At 43.6% G+C, this 12,439-nt stretch overlaps 1 protein-coding gene across 2 annotated transcripts in view; it reads left to right on the forward strand.

The window, feature by feature from the left end:
• The window catches only part of gab2 (GRB2-associated binding protein 2), a 176,670-nt gene that overhangs the window by 139,224 nt on the left and 25,007 nt on the right, over positions 1–12,439 (forward strand). For both annotated transcript variants that reach the window (XM_045704158.2, XM_045704160.2), the window contains exons 5-9: positions 1,011–1,314; positions 2,241–2,616; positions 8,301–8,398; positions 10,703–10,982; positions 12,016–12,106. In XM_045704158.2, the coding sequence (XP_045560114.1) occupies positions 1,011–1,314; positions 2,241–2,616; positions 8,301–8,398; positions 10,703–10,982; positions 12,016–12,106 (1,149 nt within the window). The remainder of the gene's footprint in view (positions 1–1,010; positions 1,315–2,240; positions 2,617–8,300; positions 8,399–10,702; positions 10,983–12,015; positions 12,107–12,439) is intronic.

A 12,439-nucleotide genomic window follows, 5' to 3' on the forward strand; every position in this document is an offset into this window, starting at 1 on the left:
AAGACGCGAAAACAAAACTTAAGAACGGGAAGCGTAGAGATAGAGCACATAGAACATATCTACCGCTTCTTAGACTTGCTTTAAATGAGAACGACGGATCTATGACTCATATTTCAATGTCAATTTGATCACGTCGACCATAAATGTACATATTTGAGTATTAAGATTTTGGGGGTAGCCAATCTAATCCTAGTTCTGTGTGTTGGGGACGACTTCTACCTCCAGCCCAGTCAGCCTGCAACTCCATCTCTGTGTTTAAGATATCATAGAGTTGTTTCAGAGCTATCTCTGTGTTTAAGATATCATAGAGTTGTTTCAGAGCTATCTCTGTGTTTAAGATATCATAGAGTTGTTTCTATGAGTCTCTGTTGATCGAAAACAATGCACAGTGAGGAATACTTCATTTGTCTCTGTGTCGACGTCAGAAGGAACTGTACTATCCCCTAGTGGCGGATTGGGTAACTGCAGGGATATTCAATATTAACAGGGAGTAATTTAGTGTAGGGTGGAGTTGCCCCTAGATGCTGATCTTGGGTCCTGTTTTGTATTTTCCCCCCGCTAATAGTCACGGTTAGGATTGGGGTCTGTACCTAGGGGAAGCTTCCACACGGAGCGAATAATGTACCGTTAACCAGTTCAATGCCATATGTGACTGAGAGCTGCTGGCAGAGATTGGCATGGCAGAGATTGGCATGGCAGATGTCGTCCTGTCTGTCAGAACTTCTGTTTTGCCTGGTGGAGGATGGGTAGGCACAATGAAGACTGACGTGTGTGTGTGTGTGTGTGTGTGTGTGGTGTGTGTGTGTGTGTGTGTGTGTGTGTGTGTGTGTGTGTGTGTGTGTGTGTGTGTGTGTGTGTGTGTGTGTGTGGTGTGTGTGTGTGTGTGTGTGTGTGTGTGTGTGTGTGTGGTGTGTGTGTGTGTGTGTGTGTGCGTGCGTGCGTGCGTGCGTGCGTGCGTGCGTGCGTGCGTGCGTGCGTCTCTCCTCCGTATGTTTGTCTGACTCCTCCAGAAGTGCCAGTTTCTCCCAGGTACAACACAGTAGCAATCTGTTTGTGGGCAGTGACTCGGCGATGCAGAAGTTCTCCCATGGTTTCTCTCACTGTCTGAACGGGATGGGCGCTCAGCTGCATGGCTTCTACAGCCTGCCCAAGCCTGGCAAGCACCAACTGGCCTCTGCAGTCGGGCCCAGGTCCTCCACACGACCAGACTCCCCCCAGGAGGGCTGCTACGTGCTACCCAGGGGGTACAGCTCTGAGGGGCCTAACCTGGATCAGAGCCGCCTGGGAGACACGGATCAGCAGGAGAACGAGGAGGTTGGTGCTCTTTAACTTGTGGTTTGATTATGTTACACATCCTTTGACTTATGTTATTGTATTCTATTTTTATTAGATTTTTTTAACTTAATATCCATCACTATTCTCTATCGATTCAATTTCTATTTAAGGGTCTTTATAGGCACGGGAAACATATGTTAACATTGCAAAAAGCAAGTGAAGTAGATAATAAACACAAGAATAATATATAAATAAATAATATTCACGAACAGTAAACATTACACTCACAGAAGTTCCAAAATAAAAAAGATATTTCAAATGTCATATTATGTCTATATACAGTGATGTAATGATATGCAAATAGTTAAAGTACAAAAGGGAAAATAAATAAGCATAAATATGGGTTGTATTTACAATGGTGTTTGTTCTTCACTGGTTGCCCTTTTCTTGAGGCAACAGGTCACATCTTGCTGCTGTGATGGCACACTGTGGTATTTCACCCAGTAGATATGGCAGTTTATGAAAATTGGGTTTGTTTTCTAATTCTTTGTGTATCTGTGTAATCTGAGGGAAATATGTCTCTCTAATATGGTCATACATTTGGCAGGAGGTTAGGAAGTGCAGCTCAGTTTCCACCTCATTTTGTGGGCAGTGTGTACATAGTCTGTCTTCTCTTGAGAGCCAGGTCTGCCTACGGCAGCCTTTCTCAATAGCAAGGCAATGCTCACTGAAAACGGTCAAAGCTTTCCTAAAGTTTGGCTCAGTCCCAGTGGTCAGGTATTCTGCCACTGTGTCCTCTCTGTTTAAGGTAAAATAGCATTCTAGATTGCTCCGTTTTTTTGTTAATTCTTTCCAAGATCTTTTTGTTTTCTTATGATTTGGTTGGTTCTAATTGTGTTTCTGTCTCTCTCTCTCTCTCTCTCTCTCTCTCTCTCTCTCTCTCTCTCTCTCTTTTATTTACAAAGCTGTACACCTTCAAGACGCCTTGCAACACGCTGGCCACCGGCAACGACCGTAACCACAGTAACGACCAACACAGCAACGACCGTAACCACAGCGACGAGCGTAGCAACGACCGGCAGACTGACAACTACGACCTCCCGACCCCGCCCGGGTCCTTCTACCAGATCCCGCGGACGTTCGATAAGAACCACAACGTGACCCCGTCTGGCTCTGAGTCGTCTAGTGGACCCCCTCCACGGCCTCCCAAGCCCAGCCAGGGGTCAGAGAGCGGGAGGTGGGGTAGTCCGAGGTCACTGGGTGGGCAGAATGGAGAGGTGACCACGGTTATACCCAGGAGGAACACTCTGCCTGCCGTGGAGAACAGCAGGTTACATCGAGGTATTTTACAACTCTCTCTCTCTCTCCTTCTCTTTATTTAGCTGCTACCTAATCACTCTCAGAGAACACCAAGCTACACAGAGGGACTGGTTCTCTCTTTCCCTTTATCCAAACTAATGTCAACTACATCTCTCTCCCTTTACCAAACTACTGTCAACTACATCTCTCTCCCTTTACCAAACTACTGTCTTCTCTCTCTCTCTCTCTCTCTCTCTCTCTCTCTCTCTCTCTCTCTCTCTCTCTCTCTCTCTCTCTCTCTCTCTCTCTCTCTCTCTCACAGTGCCTGGCCTCTCTCGCTCTCTCAATTCAATTTAATTTTCTATTTAAGGGCTTTATTGGCTTGGGAAACATATGTTTACATTGCCACAGTAAGTGAAATAGATAATAAACAATAAAAATTAACAGTAAATATTACACTTACACAAGTTCCAAAAGAATAAGCTGCAAAATCTGGACCCATACAAATCAGCCGGGCTAGACAATCTGGACCCTCTCTTTCTTAAATTATCTGCCGCAATTGTTGCAACCCCTATTACTAGCCTGTTCAACCTCTCTTTCGTATCGTCTGAGATCCCTAAAGATTGGAAAGCTGCCGCGATCATCCCCTCTTCAAAGGGGAGACACTCTAGACCCAAACTGTTATAGACCCATATCCATCCTGCCCTGCCTTTCTAAAATCTTCAAAAGCCAAGTTAACAAACAGATCACCGACCATTTCGAAATCCCACCGTACCATCTCCACAATGCAATCTGGTTTCCGAGCTGGTCATGGGTGCACCTCAGCCACGTTCAAGGTCCTAAACGACATCATAACCGCCATCGATAAAAGACATTACTGTGCAGCCATCTTCATCGACCTGGCCAAGGCTTTCGACTCTGTCAATCACCGTATTCTTATCAGCAGACTCAACAGCCTTGGTTTCTCAAATGATTGCCTCGCCTGGTTCACCAACTACTTCTCTGATAGAGTTCAGTGTGTCAAATCAGAGGGCCTGTTGTCCGGACCTCTGGCAGTCTCTATGGGGGTACCACAGGGTTCAATTCTCGGGCCGACTCTTTTCTCTGTATACATCAATGATGTCGCTCTTGCTGCTGGTGAGTCTCTGATCCACCTCTACGCAGACGACACCATTCTGTATACATCTGTCCCTTCTTTGGACACTATGTTAACTACCCTCCAGATGAGCTTCAATGCCATACAACTCTCCTTCCATGGCCTCCAACTGCTCTTAAACGCAAATCAAACTAAATGCATGCTCTTCAACCGATCGCTACCCGCACCTGCCCGCCCGCCCAGCATCACTACTCTGGACGGTTCTGACTTAGAATTTGTGAATTGGCTTCCTATTTCGCAACAAAGCATCCTTCACTAATGCTGCCAAACATACCCTCGTAAAACTGACCATCCTACCGATCCTCGACTTCGGCGATGTCATTTACAAAATAGCCTCCAACACCCTACTCAATAAACTGGATGCAGTCTATCACAGTACCATCCGTTTTGTCACCAAAGCCCCATATACTACCCACCACTGCGACCTGTACGCTCTCGTTGGCTGGCCCTCGCTTCATAATCGTCACCAAACCCACTGACTCCAGGTCATCTACAAGACCCTGCTAGGTAAAGTCCTGCCTTATCTCCGCTCACTGGTCACCATAGCAGCACCCACCTGTAGCACGCGCTCCAGCAGGTATATCTCACTGGTCACCCCCAGGCCAAATTCCTCCATTGATGAACGAACTAAAAAAATCTCTGAAACTGGAAACACATATCTCCCTCACTAGCTTTAAGCACCAGCTGTCAGAGCAGCTCACAGATCACTGCACCTGTACATAGCCCATCTATAATTTAGCCCAAACTATTACCTCTTCCCCTACTGTATTTATTTATTTATTTATTTTGCTCCTTTGCACCATATTATTTATATTTTATCTCTGAACTTTCTTCAAACTACAAATCTACCATTCCAGTGTTTTACTTGCTATATTGTATTTACTTTGCCACCATGGCCTTTTTTTGCCTTTACCTCCCTTATCTCACCTCATTTGCTCACATTGTATATAGACTTGTTTTTGTACTGTATTATTGACTGTACGTTTGTTTTACTCCATGTGTAACTCTGTGTCGTTGTATGTGTCGAACTGCTTTGCTTTATCTTGGCCAGGTCGCAGCTGTAAATGAGAACTTGTTCTCAACTGGCCTACCTGGTTAAACAAAGGACAAATAAAAAAATATATATATATATATTTTGCTCCTCTGCACCTCAGTATCTCTACTTGGACATTCATCTTCTGCACATCTATCACTCCAGTGTTTAATTGCTAAATTGTAATTATTTCGCCACTATGGCCTATTTATTGCCTTACCTCCCTAATCTTACTACATTTGCACACACTGTATATAGACTTTTCTATTGTGTTATTGACTGCATGTTTGCTTTATCTTGGCCAGGTCGCAGTTGTAAATGAGAACTTGTTCTCAACTGGCCTACCTGGTTAAATAAAGGTGAAATATATATATATATATATATATATATATATATATATATATATATATATATATATATATATATATATATATATATATATATATATTAAATAAAGACATTTCAAATGTCATATTTCACCCAGTAGATATGGGAGTTTATCAAAATTGGATTTGTTTTGAAATTCTTTCTGGGTCTGTATAATCTGAGGGAAATATGTGTCTTCTCTTGAGAGCCAGGTCTGCCTACGGCGGCCTTTCTCAATAGCAAGGCTATGCTCACTGAGTCTGTACATAGTCAAAGCTTTCCTTAAGTTTGGGTCAGTCACAGTGGTCAGGTATTCTGCTACTGTGTCCTCTCTGTTTAGGGCCAAATAACATTCTAGTTTGCTCTATTTTTTGGTAAATTCTGTCCAATGTGTCAAGTAATTATCTTTTTGTTTTCTCATGATTTGGTTGGGTTTAATTGTGTTGCTGTCCTGGGGCTCTGTGGGGTCTGTTTGTGTTTGTGAACAGAGCCCCGGGACCAGCTTGCTTAGGGGACTCTTCTCCAGGTTAATTTCTCTGTAGTTGATGGCTTTGTTATGGAAGGTTTGGGAATTGCTTCCTTTTAGGTGGTTGTAGAATTTAATGGCTCTTATCTGGATTTTTATAATTAGTGGGTATCGGCCTAATTCTGCATGCGTTATTTGGTGTTTTATGTTTTATAGACGAAGGATATTGTTTCAGAATTCTGCATTCAGTCACAACATGGTGTTTCTCTCTCTCTTTCGTTTCTTGTTTCTCTCCTCCCTCTCTCTCTCTCTCTCTCTCTCTCTCTCTCTCTCTCTCTCTCTCTCTCTCTCTCTCTCTCTCATTTCTCTCCTCTCGCTCTCTCTCTCTCTCTCTCTCTCTCTCTCTCTCGTTTCGCTCCCCTCTCTATCTCTCTCTCTCTCTCGTTTCTCTCCTCTCTCTTTCTCGTTTCTCTCCTCTCTCTCTCTCTCTCGTTGGGAATCGCTTCTTTTTTGAAGCGAGGTTGTAGAATTTAACGTCTCTTTTATGGATTTTGATCATTAGCGTGATTCGGCTTAATTCTGTTTTACAAGCATTTTTTGGTTTTACGTTGTACACAGGATATTTTTGCAGAATTCTGCATGCAGAGTCTCAATTTGGTGTTTGTGCCATTTTGTGAATTCTTGGTTGGTGAGCGGACCCCAGACCTCACAGCCATAAAGGGCAATGGGTTCCATAATTGATTCAAGTATTTTTAGCCAGATCCAAATTGGTATGTCAAATTTTATGTTCCTTTTGGTGGCATAGAAGGCCCTTCTTGCCTTGTTTCTCAGATCGTTAAACTGTAGACATTTGACTTCAGATTCTAGTAGGGTGAGGGCCGGGTGCTGCAGACTGTTCTAGTGCCCTCGCCAATTCATTAATATATATGTTGAAGAGGGTGGGGCTTAAGCTGCATCCCTGTCTCACCCCACGGCCCTGTTGAAAAATCTGTGTTTTTTTGTTTTTTTTGCCAATTTTAACATCACACTTGTTGTTTGTGTACATGGATTTTATAATGTCGTATGTTTTTCCCCCAACACCACTTTCCATCAATTTGTATAGCAGACCCTCAGACCCTCAGGCCAAATTGAGTCAAAAGCTTTTTTGAAATCAACAAAGCATGAGAAGACCTATCCTTTTTTTGGTTTGTTTGTTTGTCAGTTAGGGTGCGCAGGGTGAATACGTGGTCTGTCGTACGATCATTTGGTAAAAAGCAAATTTGACATTTGCTCAGTACATTGTTTTCACTGAGGAAATGTACGAGTCTGTTGTTAATGATAATGCAGAGGATTTTCCCAAGGTTGCTGTTGATGCATATCCCACGGTACTTATTGGGGTCAAATTTGTCTCCACTTTTGTGGATTGGGGTGATCAGTCCTTGGTTCAAAATATCGGGGAAGATGCCAGAGCTGAGGATCATGTTAAATAGTTTTAGTATAGCCAATTAGAACTTGTGGTCCGTAAATTTTATCATTTCATTTAGAATACCATCAACACCACAGGCCTTTTGGGGTTGGAGGGTTTGTATTTTGTCCTGTAGTTCATTCAATGTAATTGGAGAATCCAGTGGGTTCTGGTAGTCTTTAATAGTTGATTCTAAGATTTCTATTTGATCATGTACATGTTTTTGCTGTCTGTTCTTTGTTATAGAGCCAAAAGATTGCCTCTCTCCCTCTCATAATGCATATCCTCTCTCTCTCTCTCTCTTATAATGCCTGACCTCTCTCTCTCTCTCTCTCTCTCTCTCTCTCTCTCTCTCTCTCTCTCAATGCCTGTTTTCTCTCTCTCTCTCTCTCTCTCTCTCTCTCTCTCTCTCTCTCTCTCTCTCCTCAATGCCTGTTTTCTCTCTCTCTCTCTCTCTCTCTCTCTCTCTCTCTCTCTCTCTCTCTCGCTCTCTCTCTCTCAATGCCTGGCCTCTGGCCTCTTTCTCTCACAATGCCTGGCCTCTGGCCTCTTTCTCTCACAATGCCTGGCCTCTTTCTCTCACAATGCCTGGCCTCTTTCTCTCACAATGCCTGGCCTCTCTCACTCTCTCACAATGCCTGGCCTCTCTCACTCTCTGAACACAGTGTGTTCTGCTCCGTGTGTGTGTGTGTGTGTGTGTGTGTGTGTGTGTGTGTGTGTGTGTTGCTCTGAGCAAGGCCGTCCCGGGCAAAGGCTGGAACAGACACACAGAGACAGGAAGTCAACTTTGACCCTTGTTACTCTGTGTCTTCGCCCTCAGTCTGCGCTGCCCACGGCCAGAGCCACACTCTCACAGAAGGGTAACTCCCAAATGGCACCCTAATCCTTATATAGTGCACTACAGAGCCCTATGGGCCCCAGTCAAAATTAGTGCGCTAAATAGGGAATAGGGTATCGTTTTGTTAAACACAGCTGGAGCATCTAACGCTTGTTCTGTTTTGGAGCAGAAATACAAGTTAGTTTCAACTGGATAACAGAAATACCGTGTGGGTTTAGAGAAACCAAACTCGCCTCTTGTTATGTGATGATGATCATTCTCTCCTCTCCTCTCCTCTCCTCTCCTCTCCTCTCCTCTCCTCTCCTCTCCTCTCCTCTCCTCTCCTCTCCTCTCCTCTCCTCTCCTCTCCTCTCCTCTCCTCTCCTCTCCTCTCCTCTCCTCTCCTCTCCTCTCCCTCTCCCTCTCCCTCTCCTCTCTACCCAGGGTGTTCATTTGAGACCAGCAGCCATCACCGTCCGATCTATTTCAACAACCAAGGCCAGTCTGTGGAGTGTGTCAACGATGGCTTCAGTTCTTACCTGGTGAGACTTTCAGACAGAAACGTCTGTACTAGTGTTCCTCAAGCCTAGTCCTGCTCTAGACAGGATGGATAACGTCTGTACTAGTGTTCCTCAAGTCTAGTCCTGCTCTAGACAGGATGGTAAGATAACGTCTGTACTAGTGTTCCTCAAGTCTAGTCCTGCTCTAGACAGGATGGATAACATCTGTACTAGTGTTCCTCAAGCCTATTCCTGCTCTAGACAGGATGGTAGGATAACATCTGTACTAGTGTTCCTCAAGCCTAGTCCTGCTCTAGACAGGATGGATAACGTCTGTACTAGTGTTCCTCAAGCCTAGTCCTGCTCTAGACAGGATGGATAACATCTGTACTAGTGTTCCTCAAGCCTATTCCTGCTCTAGACAGGATGGTAGGATAACATCTGTACTAGTGTTCCTCAAGCCTAGTCCTGCTCTAGACAGGATGGTAGGATAACGTCTGTACTAGTGTTCCTCAAGCCTAGTCCTGCTCTAGACAGGATGGATAACATCTGTACTAGTGTTCCTCAAGCCTAGTCCTGCTCTAGACAGGATGGATAACGTCTGTACTAGTGTTCCTCAAGCCTAGTCCTGCTCTAGACAGGATGGATAACATCTGTACTAGTGTTCCTCAAGCCTAGTCCTGCTCTAGACAGGATGGATAACGTCTGGCCACTCTACCATAAAGGCCTGATTGGTGGAGTGCTGCAGAGGGTTGTCCTTCTGGAAGGTTCTCTCATCTCCACAGAGGAACTCTGGAGCTCTGTCAGAGTGACCATCAGGTTCTTGGTCACCTCCCTGACCAAGGTCCTTCTCCCCCAATTTCTCAGTTTGGCCAGGCGGCCAGCTCTTGGAAGAGTCTTGGTGGTTCCAAACCTCTTCCATTTAAGAATGATGGAGGCCACTGTGTATTTGGGGACCTTCAATGCTGCAGAAATGTTTTGGTACCCTTCAGCAGATCTGTGCCTCGACACAATCCTGTCTCGGAGCTCTACGGGAAATTCCTTCAACTTCATGGCTTGGTTTTTGATCGAAATCGAGCTCAATCTTGACTCTCATAGCAAAGGTTCTGAATACTTTTGTAAATAAGGTATTTCCGTTTTTTATTTTTAATACATTTCTAAAAAACTGTTTTTGCTTTGTCATTATGGGGTATTGTGTGTAGATTAATGAGGGAAAACAATTATTTAATCCATTTTAGAATAAGGCTGTAATGTAAAAAAAAAAATAGGAAAAAGTCAAGGGGTCTGAATACTTACCAAATGCACTGTAAATACAATGAAATTGAAAAAGGATATAATTATTACAATTTCAACATTTATTTTACAGTTCCCTTATTCCACCACTTGGCACTGTGCCTACGCTTGGTCATCACACTCTCAAGCATACATCTTGATACATCTCACACTTTGCTTGGAAATGATCCCACGCTCCCAACGAATGGTTTGTGCCTGATTGATACATGAGACCCCTGGACTGATTTCATCTTGTTGTTGATTTCAGATTGTTCGTTTTTTGTTTTTTGTATGTGCTTTGTTTTTCCCACAATCATGACTGCATGTCGGAGATAATGATGTCGGAGATAGTGATGATGGAGATAGTGATGTCGGAGATAGTGATGATGGAGATAGTGATGATGGAGATAGTGATGTCGGAGATAGTGATGATGGAGATAGTGATGTCGGAGATAGTGATGTCGGAGATAGTGATGATGGAGATAGTGATGTCGGAGATAGTGATGTCGGAGATAGTGATGATGGAGATAATGATGTCGGAGATAGTGATGATGGAGATAGTGATGATGGAGATAGTGATGATGGAGATAATGATGTCGGAGATAATGATGTCGGAGATAGTGATGATGGAGATAGTGATGTCGGAGATAGTGATGATGGAGATAATGATGTCGGAGATAGTGATGATGGAGATAGTGATGATGGAGATAGTGATGATGGAGATAATGATGTCGGAGATAGTGATGATGGAGATAGTGATGTCGGAGATAGTGATGATGGAGATAATGATGTCGGAAATAATGATGTCTGAGATAATGATGTCGGAAATAATGATGTCGGAGATAATGATGACGGAGATAGTGATGATGGAGATAATGATGTCGGAGATAGTGATGATGGAGATAGTGATGATGGAGATAATGATGTCGGAAATAATGATGTCTGAGATAATGATGTCGGAAATAATGATGTCGGAGATAATGATGACGGAGATAATCATGTCGGAGATAATGATGACGGAGATAATCATGTCTAAGACAATCCCCATGACTTTCACTGTCTGTTTCTTGTCAGAGAACAAAGGCTCCTCTGACACGTTCGGACAGCGGTGACTCGGAGGACAACTATGTGCCTATGAACCCAGGCTCATCTCCCCTCAACGCCGCCCAGGCGGACAGCCCCAAAAACATCTACATCCCCATGAGCCCCGGGCCGCACCACTTTGATTTCCCAGGGTTCTCGGCCACGCTACCCGCCCGGAAGGGAAGTACCGCCTCGCTGTGTCACCGACCTGGGAGGCTGAGTGACGTCACACCACCACCTATAAATCGCAACCTCAAACCCAACAGGAAATGTGAGTGTCATGTCTTAGTCGATGTGAGGCTTTCCGTGCTCTCCTCTTTTAGAGCCATGATACCAAACTGTCATATTATGTCATATTATACATTCTTTGTGTTTCATATTGTTCTTTTGTAACACTTTTTTTCTGATTTCTGTCTAAATCCAACAGCCCTCTACATTCAGATGTAATATGATTTCTGTCTAAACCCAGGAGCGCTCTACATTCAGATGTAATATGATTTCTGTCTAAACCCAACAGCCCTCTACATTCAGATGTAATATGATTTCTGTCTAAACCCAACAGCGCTCTACATTCAGATGTAATATGATTTCTGATTTCTGTCTAAACCCAACAGCCCTCTACATTCAGATGTAATATGATTTCTGTCTAAACCCAGGAGCGCTCTACATTCAGATGTAATATGATTTCTGATTTCTGTCTAAATCCAACAGCCCTCTACATTCAGATGTAATATGATTTCTGATTTCTGTCTAAATCCAACAGCGCTCTACATTCAGATGTAATATGATTTCTGTCTAAATCCAACAGCCCTCTACATTCAGATGTAATATGATTTCTGATTTCTGTCTAAACCCAACAGCCCTCTACATTCAGATGTAATATGATTTCTGATTTCTGTCTAAACCCAACAGCCCTCTACATTCAGATGTAATATGATTTCTGTCTAAATCCAACAGCCCTCTACATTCAGATGTAATATGATTTCTGTCTAAACCCAGGAGCGCTCTACATTCAGATGTAATATGATTTCTGATTTCTGTCTAAACCCAACAGCCCTCTACATTCAGATGTAATATGATTTGTGATTTCTGTCTAAACCCAACAGCCCTCTACATTCAGATGTAATATGATTTCTGATTTCTGTCTAAACCCAACAGCCCTCTACATTCAGATGTAATATGATTTCTGTCTAAACCCAACAGCCCTCTACATTCAGATGTAATATGATTTCTGATTTCTGTCTAAACCCAACAGCCCTCAGTTGAGAAGACAATGAAGTTGTTTTGTTTCTTTATGTCCTCAGCCAAGCCAACACCTCTGGATCTGAGGAACAATGGCATCATTGATGAGCTCCCATTTAAGAGTCCAATCACCATGTCCTGGACCCGACCCATGTGAGTCCCATATCAGTTCTACTAGCTACCCGACCCATGTCCCATATCAGTTCTACTAGCTACCTGACCCATGTCCCATATCAGTTATACTAGCTACCCGACCCATGTCCCATATCAGTTATACTAGCTACCTGACCCATGTCCCATATCAGTTCTACTAGCTACCCGACCCATGTCCCATATCAGTTCTACTAGCTACCCGACCCATGTCCCATATCAGTTATACTAGCTACCCGACCCATGTCCCATATCAGTTATACTAGCTACCCGACCCATGTCCCATATCAGTTCTACTAGCTACCCGACCCATGTCCCATATCAGTTATACTAGCT

Source organism: Salmo salar, chromosome 20 (assembly GCF_965601325.2).
Source record: "Salmo salar chromosome 20, fSalSal1, whole genome shotgun sequence".
NCBI lineage: Eukaryota > Metazoa > Chordata > Actinopteri > Salmoniformes > Salmonidae > Salmo > Salmo salar.